At 63.5% G+C, this 17,007-nt stretch overlaps 1 protein-coding gene across 1 annotated transcript; it reads left to right on the plus strand.

The window, feature by feature from the left end:
• Positions 1-16,709, plus strand: MDFI (MyoD family inhibitor). Its single transcript, XM_064497975.1, has 4 exons — positions 1-192; positions 11,339-11,506; positions 14,078-14,341; positions 14,809-16,709. Exons 1-4 carry the CDS (start codon positions 123-125, stop codon positions 15,063-15,065), a joined length of 759 nt encoding a protein of 252 aa, XP_064354045.1. The 5' UTR covers positions 1-122; the 3' UTR covers positions 15,066-16,709.
• The last annotated feature ends 298 nt before the right edge of the window (positions 16,710-17,007 follow it).

Here is a 17,007-nt window from a genome sequence, read left to right on the forward strand (position 1 = left end):
CGGCGGGGGCGGCGCCGCGGCCCCGCGGAGCCCAGGTGCGCGGGGCCGGGGCGGCGGGGCCGGGCCGCGCCGGGCCGCGCTGAGCCCGCTCTCGCCGCCGCCGCCGCCGCCGCCCCTCTCCGATGTCCCAGGCCAGCAGCCACCGGCCGAGCCGCCCGGAGCCCCGCCGCGCCGAGCCGCCCCCGCCGCCAGGTACGCGGGGAGGGAGCGGGGGTGCGTGTGTGTGCGCACGTCGGGGGAAGGGGGTGCGCGGCTGGGGCACGGCCGGGGACTGTGTGTGTGCGGCGCCGTGTGTGCGCGCCCGCACGTCTAGGGGCACGGGGGTGCGTGGCTGGGGGGGTTGTACGTGGCTGCGGTTGTGTTTGGGGGTATGGCTGGGGGGGGGGGGTGTGGTGGGGGGGTGAGTGTGCCTGGCTGTGTGTAAGTGTGCCTGGCTCTGTGTGCGTGTGCACGGCTGGCTGGGTGTGCGCGCACAGCTGGGGGTGTGCGCGTGTGACTGTGTGCACAGCTGGGTGTGCGTGTGCACAGCTGGGGGTGTGCGCGTGTGACTGTGTGCGTGCACAGCTGGGTGTGTGCGTGTGACTGTGTGCACAGCTGGGGGTGTGCGCGTGTGACTGTGTGCACAGCTGGGGGTGTGCGCGTGTGACTGTGTGCGTGCACAGCTGGGTGTGTGCGTGTGACTGTGTGCACAGCTGGGGGTGTGCGCGTGTGACTGTGTGTGTGCACAGCTGGGTGTGCGCGTGCACAGCTGGGTGTGCGTGCATGGCTGTGTGTGTGTGCGCGTGCACAGCTGGGCGTGTGTGCATGGCTGGGTGTGCGTGCACGGCGGGGGTGTGCCTGTGCGTGTGTGCGGGAGCGCTCGACGTGTGCGTGCATGCGTGGCCGTGCGTGTCGCGCGTGCCCGGCCCTGGGGGCGCGCGGGGGGCTCCGCGTGCGCGCGGCTGACACAGCCCGGCCGGGGGGAGTTGGCGGCACAAACTTTGCAGCAGTTTCTGTAACTTTGCCAAACACGCAGGACGGTCGGGGCCGCAGCAGCCGCGCTCGCATGGGCCGGATAAAACCGAGCCGGGGGGGCCCAGAGCACTGCGAGGGGGCTGGGGACTGGTGTGGGGTGCCGGACCCCCCGAGGGGCCGGGGCGGTGGGGCTCAGCAGCTCCCTTGGGGGAGCACAGAGAAGTGAACGGAAAAGTTTTTGGGGCCCTCAGTTGCTTCTCCCCGCTCCGGGGCAAAGCTGAGCGCCGTGGCAGCCTGCGAGCCCTCCCGAGGGCGGCGGGGGTGCGTGTGTGTGTGCACACACGTGTGTGTGTGTGTGTGTGTACGCGTGTGCACGGCTTGCGGTGAGCCGCAGGAGCTCGCCAGCCCGCTGAGCGGGGACTCTCCGCCGCCGGGTCTGCAGCGTGGGGGATTTCGCCGTTGTCTCGTGGCAGCGATTCCCATCAGGGTTCCCACGCAGGGGTGACGTTAAAGCCCGATGGTGGGAGAAAAACGCCCGGGCGGGAAGCTGAGGGCGGGAGGCAAAGCCCCTTGCCGCGCCGGCTGCCAGAGCGGACCCAAAAGGGGCCGGATTCACCCCGGAACCGGCTCCGGCCGATCCAGCCCGCTTTGCGAGAGGTCCCTTGTGGCGGGCCGAGCCGGCAGCAGCGGTGCCGCGACCGCCGGGTGTCCGAGCGCGGGGAAGGAGCGCGGCGCGGCTGGAGCGCTCCGCTGTTGGCTTTGGCCCGGAGCGTGGCTGGGCCCGGGTTTTGGAGAATACATCCTCTTGTTCTCTTCCCCCTGCTTTTCCAGCTGGACGCGGCAGGCTCCGCTTCCCGGGCCGAGCTCTTCCGCCGCGAGCGTGGCTGCCGGAGCCGCCGGAGGAGCCATGCGCTGCTCCCTCTCCCTGGGGTTCCCGCGGTTCCCTTTCCTCCCCCTCCGGGTGGAAAACAGCGAGCTGTTAATACAGGGACCTGGTGCAGAAAGTTTTTTGCATGGGAAACTTGTGCTCTAGCTAGTGTGTTTTATTGTAAAAAGCAATTTAGGAATGTATTAAGCAGGGAGGAGAAGCGGCCTCGTGACTTTTGCACGTTCCTGGCCGCCCGAGGAGGTGCGTGGATGAAGCGCCCCGAGCGCGCCGAGGCCCTGAGCGGGGCTCCTGGCTGCTCCGGCCGCGGGGCTGCTGCCTTCCCGCCGGCTCCCGCGCGGCGGCGGGAGCAACGCGCCCTGAAATTAAAAGCACATGGGAATCGGAGGCCCGTTTGGAAAGCGAGCAGGGCAGCAGGCCTGCGGCTCCCGGGGGCGGTTTTGCTCGCGCCGAAGCTCGCTCCGCTTTCGCTGCTGCGGGAAACGTGTGCCGGGACCCTCGGGGCCGCGGTTGCAGCGGGGAGAGGCTGAGCTGGGGGGTCCCGCGACACCCTCGCTTCCTACCCCGCCTCCGAGCTCCGGGGGCCGCGTTTTCGCACGGAGGGGAAATCCCTGCCCCGTCTCGTCCAACAAAAGGGCTCCCGAGAGCAGCTCTCAGCCTGCGTGTCCTGAGCTTTTCATCCATACTCGCGTTGCTTTTTTTCTTTTTTTTCCCCTCGCCGAGCGATGAATGGACACGGTCCGTGTGCTATTCCATGCTTGTTTGGCCTCGTGACATTTCCATGCAAAAGCATTATCTCTTGGGCAATTTCCAGGGACTCTGTCATGCAGAGCTCAGCCTGGGAATTTTTCCTTGAATCCCTTTCAGACGCCGCTGTGAATTAGGCCGGATAATTTGGTAACGCTGAGCCGGTAAAGAGGCAAACTGAGGCGTTTGGCAAGAGCGCTTTGGCCAAAGTCAGTGCGGGACGGCTGGGCGCATTGCAAACCGAAGCCTCGAACAGCCGCAGGTAGCTCCTAGCAGGGCCTCGGAGAAAAGAGGCAGTTGTTTGCCTACGTGTCGTGTTTGGGCTGTAGTTATCTGCTGGAGAAATCAAAAGAAAATGGGAGAAAAAACAGAAAACCCTTTGGTTTGTGGGATTCTTTATTAATATTATATATTTACTTCGCAAGGAGGAAGAGGAGGGGTAGTGGAGCTAGCGCGAGAGGGGTTTTCATTGCGGGGAGCAAACTGTCGTAAAGGCGTTGGGGGCAGATACCCCCCGGGAGCAGAGGTTTTCCGTCGAGTTTTGCTCGCCTCGTTCCCGCCCGTCCTGCCGAGCATCGCCGGGTGTGCGCCGTGCTCGGCCGCGTTGCGGACGCCGGCCCGGAGCGGCCGGGGGGCTTTGCTCCCCCCTTTCCTAGGGGAGGCCCTGGAGCCGCACCGATGCCGTGCGGGAGCTCGGGTTGGCCAAGGATGCTGGGCCGGAGCCGGCTCTTGTCGCGGGACGCCAGGGCCGCGTTTCCCTGCAAGAGGCAAAGGCAGCCGCCTCCGCGCACACGTGCAACCGTTACCTGCGCTTGGCCGGCGTGACTCGAGCATGAGTCTGCGCCCTGCCCTGCCCTGCCCTGGAAAGTGAAAGAAATAAGGTCAGCCCTCCCTAAAATCAAAATAAAAGCATCTTCGCATGGGTTTAAATGAGCCCGGTTGCAGGTCTGTGTGCAGACAGCCCAGAAGTGCAAAGGAAATGCAAAAAAAGCCCCAAAAGAAACAGTCTTTTAACTTTTTTACTCCAGATTAACAGGAAAACTTTCACCACCGAAAGATTCATTTCCGTTCTTTTTTCTTCCTCAGTGTCTCAGCTGCTTGTGGAAATGCTGCATTTGTTTTTGTATTTTTTTCCTACTTTTTCCTTTAAACAAAGAAAAACCTAACGAAAAAAGAGGCAGATTTCTGGCTTTTTTCAAATGTTTCAGCTTTTGAGCAAAACAAAACAGGCCCTTCGGGGCTCCGCTTTTCGGCACCCGAGCGTCCCGTTCCCGCCCCAGCTTCTAATTGAATTTCCTTGGAAAGCGCCTGCCTGGAGTCTATTAGTTGCAGAAACCCCAACTGTCCTCTTGGCATTTTCTGTAGTTTCTCTGATTTTTCCCAGAACCGCGCCGTGCTCGGAGCGCGGCCCCTTCCTCTGGGTGAACCCATGAAACCGTGCTGCCCCGGGGCTCCTGGGCTCGGCTCGCCAGCGGAGCGGCTCCGGGTTAAGCCCCATGGGTGTCTGGCTTTGCACCGGCCGTTTGCAACCGCTCCGCTACCCGCGGGTGGGCAGGGGTGGAAACGGGCTGGTGGACCCGCTCCGTGCTGTGGCCACCTCTGCCGGCTCCAGGTAGACAACCTGGCTGGAGAGGGACCTTCTCCCTCCTCTCCTCCTGGCTCGGAGCAGGGGTAGATCCGGTGCCGCTGCCATCCCCAGGCGCGCGGGTGGCTCCGAGCTGCTGATCCGGCTGGTTTCCCGGCAGGGCAGGCTGTGCCGCCCGGGGCGGGAAGGTGTTCACCCAGTTTGGCCGCTTTCGGCTCCCCGGGCTGGGCTCCTGATGCAAGGCGGCAGCAGATTTGCATCGAAAGGAAGCGGGTCGGCTGGCTGACTCGGTGAGCAATTACTCACTCCACCCTCATGGCTTCATCCTTGGACGGCCTCGCAGTCGTTAGTTCATGGAGCAGGCATGCTGCTGCCCGGCGAGCGTGCCCTGACCTCCTCAGAAGAGCTCGTTTTCACGTCACCCCAACCCAGTTTAGGAGGACCTGCACTATGGGCCCAAACTCCGGGTATCTGTGCTAAGAGCAAATCCCGAGCCTGCAAGTAGCCTTCCTCAGCTGGAAGGGTTGAGCACCAGGACTGCAAAGTTTTGGGCTCCATCGCCTTGGACAGATCCCCTTTACGTGTCTCAACTTCCCTGCTAGGATGAGCGGCGAGAAGGCTCTGCTTCGCGGTGGCTTAGAGCTGTGGTTGTGCTAATGTAAAATATATCAAGGCCAGGTAACGTGTGATGGGCACTGGCTTAAAACTGTAAGCTGGCTAGATCTCAGGATGAAAGGTGCCCTATAAGTGCAAATTATTGGTCTTGTTAATAATGATGTCCACCAGCTCACATTTATCTACTCCTCAATTAACTTTTTTTAAGGACTCTTAGCAGGTTAGAGAGACACAAATTTTCCCTGGCAGAACCTGTGCTGGTTTGACCCTGTAAGGTTAGGCAATTACTGTACTGGCATGGTCCTTAATTAGACTCTCCATAATTTTCTCCAGCAGGGCGGTGTGGCTCATTGCTCTGTAATTCCCAGAATCTCCTTGGATCTGATAGGCATCACAGCAGCAGCTTTCCAAGCTTCAAGGATAATTGCGTGTCCTTAAGGATGCTTTGCACGTTGCAGGACAGCCTCCCATCGCCTTCCTCCACGGCAGTCTCCTCCCGGTATGAGGGTTTTATGTCTCTGTGGCCTGCAAGGTGCATTAGGCTGCTCCAGAGAGGCTCCGAGCCTGGGTGGTGGTCCTTGGAGTCAATGAAAGTTGACTCAACCACGGATGGGCTCTTTGGGCCTTTGTTCTTATCCAGCGTGCCGATCACCGCGTGACTCCGCAGTGTGTTTGGGACGCTATACGTTGCTCCGTAATCATCTCTAGGCAGTCACCAGGGCTGACTCCCAGAGGTGGGTTGCCCTAGCAGCTAGGGCACAGGAAACTAGGTCTTACTGGTTCTGCTACATCTATTTTGTGTCCTGGGGCAAGTCGCATTGTCCTGTGTCGTATAGTTTAGGCTGAGTGCTTTTTGCCATAGAGCTTGCTTCTTCCCTCGCGTCTGTAGCACATGAGAAACCTGAATGTCACCTTAGTGCACATACGTTAACTGTGTTCTTGCTGCATAAAAAAGTTCCCCGTCATTGCCTGCAAGGACGGAGGTGCATGCTTCTCTCGTCCTCTTAGATGCTACAAAACCTCATGGCTCCATGAGGAGCCGGCAGCTTTACGGGTGCAAGGGAGAGCAGGGCCTTTCTGCTCTTTCCAGCAGGCTCGAGGCTCCTGCCGTGGGGTTTGGCTTCACCGCCGAGACCTGTCGGTGGGTTCGTGGCACCACCGCGTCGACCGTGGGGCTCGCTAGGACTTGCGCAGCAATCAGCACCGACCCGATGCAGGAGTCTGTGCTTGGACTTTGCCTCCGGGGAGCTATTTTAGCCTAAAGCAAACGGCTGCTTCTTTGTAGTGAAGGTTCATCCACGTAGACCACGGTGAGATCACGCTGCCGTGCTGAAGCTGGGGATAGGGCCGGTGTCGTCTGGGCAGTGATTTTTCTTATCTTCCTGCAGTCCCTTCTCAGGGGTTATCCAAGCAGGCCGATGGCTGAGCCCTCGCATGGCCTCGTGCCTGGCTCAGCAGCCGTGATTTGACGGTTTTCCTCTCTTTTGGAGGTGGCAGGTTATTCCTCACCACCCTGGCGTCCTCACCGGGAGCTGTTGGGTAGGAGCAGCTCTTCCACGAGGGTTTTGGGGATGGCTTCACCTCCTTCATGGGGGCCGTGGGGGTTGGCGAGGCTCCTCCAGGGCATCGGCGTCGCAGCGATGGGGTCTGCAGCGAGGTCCAGGCATGGTCTGTGCCCAAACCTTCCTTGGGGTCAGGATTTTGTCGCGGGAAGAGGTGTTCGTCCCGGCTCCAGTGCACTTTCCACCAGGGTCAAACGTCGCTGGCTCCGTCGCCATCCTGACCGTAAGCGAAAGGGCAGAAATAGCGCGGTGGATGGGATGTGCTATTCCTCCCTGCAGCCGGGGAGCCGCAGCCGAGAAGTCATTACGTTTGTCCATGCCTGGGGTTTTTGTGCCTCCTCCTGCACCAGGTGCTGTGAACCTCCCTTGGACCCCGGAGAACGGGCTGGATAGACGCTGGTCCTGTCTGGCCGGCCCTAAATTCCTCTCCGCCTACCCACCCAATCGCTATAAATAACAAATAATAACAACTCCGAAGCTGGCGAGCTATTTGGGGTTTTGTGGGGTTTTTTTTGCTTTGTTTTGCTTTTTGCGTTTAGGAAGTCACTTTTCATAGAAACCAATGTTTTTGACCAGATTCCTCATTGTCCCAGAACTGGAATGTTTCACAAAGCCTGGCCCAGGTGAGCGGGGAGACGCTGGGGTAAGCGCTTTCTGCGGGATGGCGGAGGGGCCGAGCCTGGGAAGCAAAGCTGTTTGACGCGTCCAGGACTTGCTCGGGAGCTCTGCGACTTCTGGGTATTGCTCTTCCTTCCCCTCCCTCCCGCCTTCCTTCCTTTCTCTGAATACTGCTGAATCCAAAATGCTTTGGTGCATTAATTTCAGACTGAATGTAAATAAGCCGGTTGGATTTCTCCCAGTTGAGCAAACTTTCAACCCAGAATTTTGCTCTTCTCTCCTCCAGTCTGGCTCATGGGATTGGAAGCATTTGCTTCAGCACCGTCTCTTCGGCACTTGAAACCACTTAATCAAGCTCTAAAATATCCCTCGAATAGGTTGGGCAACCACCTGGCTGGGCCAGGCCGTGTATGTGGGGAAACGGAGAGAGATTACACGCTCGTTTTATCTGCATAAAAGAGATTAGAAAGCTCCCAAACTAAATATTGCTGCAAGGTGGCGTGTTGTTAATGGCAAACGCCTCGCTAGACTGTCTGTGTTTGTGTCTCCATCCGACATTATCTCTTCCCTGCCCAGCCATTCCGGAGGGATTAAAGGGAGAGAAGGAGGGAGGCGAGGGGCTCCCTGAGCTCTGGCAGGTCGGCAGGAGACGCAGCCCGCAGGGTGAGGTTGGGGTGCTCGTCGGCTCCAGGAGAACTCAGATGCGGATCCAGATGTGCCGAGACCCTTCTCCCTCCCCACTGGACCGGGTTGGCCATGACCTAGTCCGAAGCAGCCTGGCACAGAGATGGGATTTGCTTCAGAGCTCGGTAGCCCAAACGTGTCTTAGCTCGGGCACGTTCCTCTCTGGTGCGGTCATCAGTACACGCGCCGCGTCCATGCGGTGTCTGTCCATCGCCTGGTGCGAGATTTCCTGCTTTTTCCTCTGTAGCCGAAGGTACTGCGGGGCCAGAGGAGGCCCTGACTGATCAGAGGTCCAAACCTGGAAGGGTTTGACCCATCCGTGTGGCTTCGGTTTTGCAGCTTTCCGGACCCTCAGCTGGGGGAAGGTGCCCGTGGCCACCCGGGCTCGCGCCGGGGCCGGGCGCCTGGTTAGCTGAGCTCATGCCGACTGCGGTCTATGCCCTGTTTACACTTGCTGTGAAACTCTGCCCGGCCCGGCTCGGCCCGGCTGCTTGCTGGCCACGGGCTGCTGACGCGGTGCAATTCCCTTCTGTTTGCCCAGCGCCGGGGAGATGGGTCAGCTCGATCCTGCAAGCTAGCCATGAGTCAAGCGCGCCTCCCACCCGCCCACCGCACGCAGGCTCTTATCCTGCTCCGCACAAAGTTTGCTCGCTGCTCCGGTGCACTTTTTGTCTTTGTAATTGGGCAGAATAGTCAGAAAACATGACTTGTGTGCAGCTCCCGGGCTTGGCAACCCGGAGACGAAAGGCAGGAGCTCCGCGTCTATTGGCTTCCCTTATCTCTGGTACCTTAAGGCAGTGCCGTGATGTACCCAGGCCTAACATACTATTTTTAAGTACTTCACTATCTCTGTCCTCATAAACAAAACAGCCGTGTCAACGTCCCTGTGCAGCATCACCGGCCATTTCTCCCCGTGCTTTGCGAAAGCTCGTGCAGGCGCCGGGGCGGGCTGCTGCTGGGCATCCTCGTGCCCCCCGGGGAGGACGGGACGGGGGGGGTTCTGCCGGGGAGCAGCAGCGTAGGAAACAACCTGCCTGGACTCTCCTCCCGGAGAGGAGGGGAGGAGGGTCCCCCGCTGCACGGGGACCGGCAGCGTTTGACGCAGTCCTGGCCATGAGGCCCTTAGGTAAGGAATGGGGAGGGGAGATGGCGTTTCAGTGAATAATGCTGCTGAAAGGGCTTTCTGGCTGGGAAATGGGGAGCAGAGACCCGACTCCCTTCCAGGCTGAGTTGTCTCGGTGCCACGGTGCTGGCTGCGTTTCAGGGGCCGGGACCCAGAGGGATGAGGCCACGGACACCGCGAAGGACCAGCTTGCCCGAATTTCTCCCCCGTCTATTTTTGCCCCTGTGCTGGCTGGCTCGTTGCCGTGGGAGTTGGTTTAATTGCAGCTTCCTCCCCGCGTCGCTGCGGTCGCGTGCGAGACCTCTTGCTGCGCGGCGTAATTGCACGGCTGAAGCGGACGTGGCAGCCGCGGAGCTTGTCGCAGCCGCGGAGCTTGTCGCAGCCGCGTCCGGGCGCCCGATCTGCAGCGACGCTGCCTGCCGCGCGCTGGCACCCGCCGCCTCGGGTCCGAACGCCGCTTCTGCCTCCCAGGGCTCCGTGTCCAAACAGACCGTCTTTGTCCCCAATCTGCCAGGACCTGGGCACAGGGACGGCGAGGGACACGGCCGAGGCTGTGCGGGGCCAAGGCTCAGCTCTTGCCCTCCCGAGGGCCACGAGAGGTGTCCAGCGACCCGTGGGACAGCCAGGCTGCTCGGGGCAAGCCCTGAGTCCTTGCTGTTGGTGTTCCCTCTTGCTTTTTAATCATTTTGGGGGTTTTTTTTTGCATCCGTTGCAGCAGGAGCTCTGGGGATGCCAATGCACGGCAGCGTGGTCCTGTTCCCACCCGGCGGCTCAGGAATGCGCCCTCCGCTCGGTCCACGCCGGTCCCGACTTGGGACCGTGTCCAAAGCTACCAACCCGTCAGGTTTTCGTGTCTGGCTTTAACAGGCTTTCGAGCAGGCACTGGCTGAGCTCCGCGGCTCTGACGCAGGCCGGTCCAGGTTGGGGCATGACTGAGCCCTGGGAGAAGGCTGGGATTTGGCCGCGTGCGGTTATTATTCACCTATATACCACACCTATGTGCAAGTGCCTATAGGTAGGGCACAGGCTGCTCTTCTCCTCTCTGGTTTGCTCTAGGCGTTCAGAGGAGCACGGCGAGGAGCACGGCGAGGAGGTTTCTGCCCTCCTTCCCGGGGTTCGCGTGCTCCCCCTCCGCTCAGGTCTGGAGCCAGCAGCTCTGTGCGAAATTCAGCCGGAGCTGCTGAGTTTCCGTCGGTTTGGCCGCAGCATCGCCACGCCTGCGGGACGTCCCGCGGGGAGCAGGCTGCCGCGAGCGCGGCTCCGCTCTGCACCGTTTCCCAGGAAAGGGCGGCCGCCTTGTCCTGGGCCGGGTGACTTTTGCACCGGCGAGGAACCGTGCGTTCGCTCTGCAAAGGAGCTTTAAAAACAAACCAAAGCCAGAGGGCGATTATTTCTTTCCTACCGAGCTGCATCGCTCGCTTCCATAAGGGGTATTTTGTCTTAGCGTGGAAACCGTAAACCAGGCCAAGTTTTCTGGGACTCGGAGAAGCGAGCAGACTGCTAACCCCTTCGCAGCCGCCGGGGCGGGTTTTCCTCCCTCGTGCGCCCTGCGCAGAGCCGGAGCCGGGGCCGGGATGGGGGCGGCACCGTGGGGAAACTGAGGCAGAGGGGGGCACCTTGCCCGGCAGCTCCCGGCCTCGCTTTGCCCCCCGGGGCGGCCCGCAGCCCCCGTTGCAGCCACCATAATTGCACGCGGAGGGCCGTCCGCCTCCTGCCCCAAGGAGCTCTCGTTAGCCCGAGCGTAACGAAGCGCCGGGGCCACTCGCTGCCCCCCCACTGCCCTTGCCTGCCTCCGTGTAGGACCTCTTGTTATAGCCGGGGAAATTATGGGTGGTTGGCCTCCCGGCCGGCTCCCAAGGTATAATTTAGTTTATATAAAGTGCGGTCCAGCCCCTGTTTGCAAACCGACGCTATTCTGGGAGCGGCGGGAGGGCGGGGAGGGGGCTCGCGGCCCCGGTGCGGCAGCACTGCCCTCTCCTCCCTGCCCGGGTTTCGCTAGGGGATGTGCAAAATTGGAGTTTTTCCCCCCAAGCCGTGGCGGGGAGCAGAGGGCTCCTTGTCCCGGCCCCCGCAGGCTCTGCTTCGCCCGGCCGAGGCTGCTGGACGGTCTCGCGGGCACCGCTTCTCCGCAGGAAAGGAGGCAGCAGCCGGCTCTCCGCTGGGAAAAGTGTCCCTTTCGTGAGAAACGGGGGAAAAATCCCACTTGAGAGGCCGAGTGCAGCCAGGTCCCCGCTGCATTTGGGAGGAGGAAGGTGGGAGCCCAGGGAGGGCTTTGGGGAGGGGTCCTGCAGCCCGCCGGTGCCACAGTGGCACTGAGGACACAGCCGTCGCATCCATCCTGGGGGCCCCAGATCCCAGCGGTGGTCCCGCTGTAGGAGGACCCGGCTCGGGTTTGGGAAGCGAGCCCCAGAGCCGCCGCCGGTGCCCGGGGTGCGATTGCATGCGGCGGGTTTGCACCCGCCGAGGGTCCGGCGCTGGGTTTCTGTGGTTTTTGGGGAGTATCAGGCTGCGCGTCGATGCCCGGGGGTCCGCGGCACCGCGCTCAAACCCTGCTTCTCTTGCAGAGGAGGATGAGCCCCCGCGGCAGCCCCCGGCGGCAGCGCCGGCCGAGCAGCGGCCCCCGGCCCGCCCCGCTCCCGGCCCCGCGGCAGCCAAGAAGGAGAAGCTCCCGGAAGACGACGAGTCCCAAAAACTGCTGACGAACGGAGCGGGCGCTGCCGAAGCTGTGACGTGTGAGTCCCGCTGCGCCGCACCGTGGGTCCCGGCTGATGCGTGCGGTTCTGGCACCACGATGCTGGAGGCTGCCGCTGAGCGGGGGTCCCCCCGGGGCTGGGGGGGGCGAAGGGCAGCACGGAGCAGCGCATCATCGCCTCCTCCCCACCCCATCCCTGGGCCCATCTGGGGCGGTCCGTGGGGATGGAGAGGGTTTTCGGTGGCGCCGGGGTCTCGCGCGGCGGGAAGAGGGGAAGGAGCCTGGGGAAGGAGCCGGCTGCGGCCGGGCGGTGCAATCCCAAGCGGCATCTGTCCCGCTTGCCCCGGAGGCAAGGGATGGGAAGGGTGGGAAGGGAGGAAGGGATGAAGCTTGTGCAGAGCTGTCGCACCTCTGCCCACGGTGAGCAATGCCCGGGCGGGTCGACGGCAGAGGCGGGGGTCCGCGGGGCGCCCTGGCCGCCTTTCCCGGGAGAGTGGAGCTGGCGGATGCGGCGGGGAGCCCGGCCCGCTCCAGAGTCAGGGTGCTGAGGCCGGAGCAAGCTGGCTCTGCTAAACCAGCTGGGTTTGGGACTCGTCGGATGTTGGGCATCGCTTGTGTGCGCCCGTCCTGGCCCGGCTGCCGGGGAGCACCGCGCTCCGTGCCCGGGGTCTCCCCTCTGGAAAGACTTCGAGGTCTTTGAGTCGGAGACTGAGAAATGGAAGCAGTTTTTCCCCTCCTGGAAGGGGGGAGTTGCTGGCCGGCTCCCGCTGCTGCTCGGCGCTCGCTGGAGTCGGAGCGTGATTTTGATTTACAAACAGTTTAATCTGAGGAATGCAAAGAAAGGGAGAAAGCCAAAGCGAGCGCGCTACACGCTTCTGTAAACCCTGCTGCTCCGGGAAGGGGAGCCAGCAGGCGAAACGGCAGAATATTTGGAAGGAGAGCCAGAGGGCCAACGTCTGAAATTTCCTGGCCCGGGCTGCCGGGCTCGTCCCCGCGGGCTCGTCGCCCTCCCCTCCGCGGCCCCGCGCAGCCCTCCGCTCGCCTCCGCGCCGCTCAGCAATGCTTTCGCCAGATCCGCGCCGCGAGTTTCCCAGTCCCAGGGGCTGGGCTGGAGTTTGCAGAGGTCGCCGCTGCTTTTTGCCTGCCCCCCCGCCCCGGCCCCAGGTGGCTCCCGCAGAGCCGCTCCGTGCCGCTGAGTCCCGTCGGACCTCGGTGCACGTGCTCAGCGGCGCGGGGATGTAGAGGTCCCTCTCCAGGGAAGGGATCCTCCTTGGCAGGCTCGTTCCCACCCTTCCGTGCATGCGGGAGCAGCCCCCCCCGCTCCCAGCCGTGCTTCCCTCTCCCCCCGAGCAGGATCGGGCCCCTCGGCTGCCCCGGGAAGAGCCGCCGGCGGCTCGCGGTGCGGAGCGGCAGCTGAGCACACGCATTTCCCGTGCGGCCTGGCAAGGACAGGCCGTGCCGAGGTTTCGGGCGCTTCTGCTCCCGTTTGGAAGCCGCAGGCCCCCAAGGACCTCTGGACGTTTTGGGGAGGGACGGCGGATTTCATCCAAGAGCTTTTTTTTTCCCGTTTCTCCCGCTCGCTTTCTGCCCCTCTCCCAGCCCTCCCGTTTGCAGCCACTCTCCCGCCACAGCTCTGGTTATCCAAGTCCCTTTCCAGCCCGCTCCCCAGCACCGCTCCAGGAGGGAGCTTTCCCCCTGGACCCCCGCGGCCGGCCTGCAGCCAGGCGGCTTTGGGAAGCGGCCGGGGCTGGGCCGTGCCGGCGGGGCGCCGAGCGCCGCCTCCCCCCGCCGCCAGCAAAACCCAGGCGGGAAGGAAGCACCGAGGCGCCTTCTTCTCCCTTCCCTCCGCCCGCCCCAGCCCGCGTTCCCGCAGATCCCCCCGCCGGGCGAAGCCTCCCTGCTCCCCCAAGCCGCCCGGTGCTTGTGCACAGGGTTTTTAAATGAATTTATTTTTTTTAAGTGTTTTCTTTCAGCCCGCGGGAGGCGGGAGCGGCTTGCGCGCGTGGAGGGCCACTGCTCCCGCGGGTCAGCGCCGGCCCCGCTGCCGCCCCGAGCAGAAAGCAGCTACTGTTCCCTGCCTGGCCGGAGGTGCCTTTGCCCTCAAGCCTTTCGCCTGAATCATCGCTTGTTTACTGGCGTGCGAGAGAAAAATCAAAGCTTGGCACGGGCGCTCGGGCGGGATTTTATGTAGTTGTTGCATTGCTGCTGGGGCGGGGGGCGATGAACCCCCCTCCCCGCGCTGGGTCCTCGCTGCGGCCGCTCGGTGCACGGAGCGCGCCGTGCACGGGGGACGCGTTCCCGGGGTGGGAGCCGAGCCGTACCGACGGCTCCGGGCGGGAGGGTCCGGCGGGATGCAGGGCCGCCGGGCTGGAGGGAGGCGCAGACGAAGCCGAGGTTCGTTTTCCTCCTGCTGCGGCGAAGTTCAGCCAGAGGCTCTAATTAAAAGGCCGCTTGGCTCCGCGCTGGGGCGATGCGCGGCCCGGCTCCGCTGCGGTGCCGCGTCTTCTCCGGCTCCCGGCTCGGGGAGGCAGAGAGGCTGGAGGCCAGGGTCTGCAGCCCGGCGCGGGGGGAGGCGGCGGCACGCTGACACCCACCTCCCTCTCCGAAACAGGCCAGCCCCAGGGGCGAGCGGCCCCGCAGGGCCCCCAGCCGCCCGGCCCCTCTGGCCGCCTGCTGCAGAACGGCGCCGGGCGAGGGCCGGACGCCGGCGGCACCCACGGGGACCCGGGCAACGGCCTCTTCCGCCCCCTCCCCAGCTCGCAGAAGGCCCCCCGCAAGCTGCAGTCCCACCACTCCATCAACAGCCAGGGCAGCAAGAAGAGCAAGGGCAGCTCCAAGTCGGCCTCGTCCCACATCCCTATTGAGGCTCAGGAAGGTACTGGCTTCCCCGGGGGGTCCTTTTCCCCAAGGTGGTCCCTTTCCCCAGGGGGGTCCCTTTCCCCAAGGTGGTCCCTTTCCCGAGGGTGGTCCTTCCCAGCTGATCCCCTGCATCCCTCAGCATCCCTTGCATCATCCTTCGGTGTGGCGGTGCCCCAGTGCCGGCAGTGCTGGGTTTGGCATCCGCCCGGCTCCTGCTCTGCGTTTCCTACCCCATGTCGCTCGCTCAGCACGGCCCAGGGCCGTTTCGTGTCCTGCAGAGGCTGGACACGTCCCAGGCACTGGTCCCTGGGCCTTGAGTGAAGGCCTTGGAGTGGCGGCTTGGCTCCCAGCCCCTCTTCCCATCCCTTCCCTTAACTCCCAGGGAATTAAGGCCTGAGGCTCCGTTGCTGGGCTGTGCCTCGGCCAGCCCTGCCCGCGCCTCCCAGCACCCCTCCCCGCGGTCTCTCTCCCTGCTGCTCGCAGACTGCTGCGTCCACTGCATCCTCTCCTGCCTCTTCTGCGAGTTCCTGACGCTCTGCAACATCGTGCTGGACTGCGCCACGTGCGGCTCCTGCACCTCCGAGGACTCCTGCATCTGCTGCTGCTGCTGCAACTCGGGCGAGTGCGCGGACTGCGACCTGCCCTGCGACATGGACTGCGGCATCATCGACGCCTGCTGCGAGTCGGCCGACTGCCTGGAGATCTGCATGGAGTGCTGCGGCCTCTGCTTCTCCTCCTGAGCGGCCGGGGGCTGCGCCGGCTCGGCGGGGGGCCGGCAGCCCCTTCCCCTGTCCCGTCCCGCCGAGGACCCTGCGGTGAAACGCCGGAAGGAGGAGCAGAGCGGAGGAGCTCGGTCCCCCCTCGCCGGGGGAGGGCAGCCCTGGGGCCACGGGCGCCCGGGACGGACGCACGGACGCTCACGCTCTACCTCTTCCCCTCGTGCCGGGAACCGCGGGAGCCTCCTGCCACCTGAGCCGCGAGCAGGAGCCGGCCGGGACGTCCCCGTGCCCGGGGAGGCCGGACCCGCTGCCCACCGGGGCGGTGAGGGGGTCCGGGGTGCCCGGTTACGGCTCCCTCCCCATCCTCCGCTGTCGGACGCAGCTTCTCCTCCCGGCCCCGTCTCGGTGCTGAGATTAGCAGCCAAGTGCAATAAACAGCCCGCTCCCCCCGCCCCCCCGGCCGGGAAGAGGCTTCTCCTTCTCCGGGCACCCGGAGCCGAGGACGGGGCTGGTGCCTGGGCAAGGGTGGGAAAAAAAAATCTGTCTTTCTGAGGGGCTGGGTGGAAGGGGAGGGAGAATAAGTGTCATGGGGGTGGGTTTTTGTCCCTTTTGTTACTGTAAATAAAGGTCTTTCTTCATTTCTGGCCGGCGGCTGCGGCGTCGCATGTGCCGCGGGGTGTTTTCGGGGCTCCGACCTGCCTTCCGCGACCGGGGGAGCCGAGCCGCTTTCCTGCCGCGTGGAGCCGCTTCCTCCAGGGAAAAGCAACCCGGGGGCTGCCGCATCCCGGCTGCTGGGGGGGCCGAGCCGGGGCGATGCCAGCGGCTGCCCGGCCGGTCCTGCCCCCGCGGCCGTGCCGGGCTGCGATGCAGCGGGGAGGGAAAAACGCTTAAAACCGCAGCCAAATGGGTCAGTTGGTCGGAGCGCCGCGGGCCGGTGTGGGAGCCGGGCTGCCTGCCCTCCGGGGCCGCGGCTCAGCCCTGAAAACCTATTTTTAGCCGTGAGCTAAAGGCAGCCGGAGGCCGGCTCGCTGCCGCGCACGGCGGGAAGAGGAGGGCGCGGGCAGCCTTCCTCCCGCCTCCCTCGCGGCGCCGAGCAGCGGGTGCCGCTGGATGCGTGCGGTGCTCCTGCCTACGGACATGCCGCGGTGACGGCTGCGTGCAGAAATGCAAATAGAGCGGGGGCGCAAAGAGTTAACCCTGCTGCCTGGGAATTAATTAACAACAGATGTGCTCAGCTTTTAACTAATTAATCTCCTGCGGACACTCGGTTTTTACCGCTCCCTGGGCAGCGTCTCGGAGCCGGGCAGCACGGGCACCCGGTGCTGCTGCCCGCCCACCTTTGCAGCCCGGCTGCTGCCGCTGCAGGGCTTTGGGATGCACATGGTCGTTTATTGAAGCAGTCCAACGAAACGGGCACAAATTCATTAAATGGTCGGGTCGCCCACGAGGGCGTTGCTCGGCGGGCGTCTGCAAGGAGGGCTGGCGATGAGGGTCGCCGCGGGAGGAGGAAGGCCCTGCACGGGATGCTGGCTCTGGTCCCGTGCGGGATGAGCCCGTGTCCCAGCGCCTTGGACGCACCTCTGCTCTCCGTGGTGATTGCTTTCAACAGCCTGAGCTATTTCTGTCTGCAACCATGATCAATAAAGTGAGGGTTTTTTTTTTTAATCATTATTATTATTTTCCACTCCAAATACTTTCTCCATCCTGTTTCCTCCCTGCTCACACAGCAGCCGGGAGGCCCCCGCAGCCGCCTCCGCGCTTCCCCGCAGCCCCCGTGGGCGCCCGGCCCCTTCACCGCCCGCCGAGCGAGGGGGCAGCTCGGCTGGGCGGCGCGCGAAGGAAATGCATTGCACATGTGCGCACACACACGCACGTGCACACGCGCACACATGCAAGAAAACATTTTTAAAGCCAAAGGAAAGGAAAAAAAAAAGAAAGGTCTTTGGAAGCCGGAGCGGCTCAT

Source organism: Dromaius novaehollandiae, chromosome 27 (assembly GCF_036370855.1).
Source record: "Dromaius novaehollandiae isolate bDroNov1 chromosome 27, bDroNov1.hap1, whole genome shotgun sequence".
Classification (NCBI taxonomy): domain Eukaryota; kingdom Metazoa; phylum Chordata; class Aves; order Casuariiformes; family Dromaiidae; genus Dromaius; species Dromaius novaehollandiae.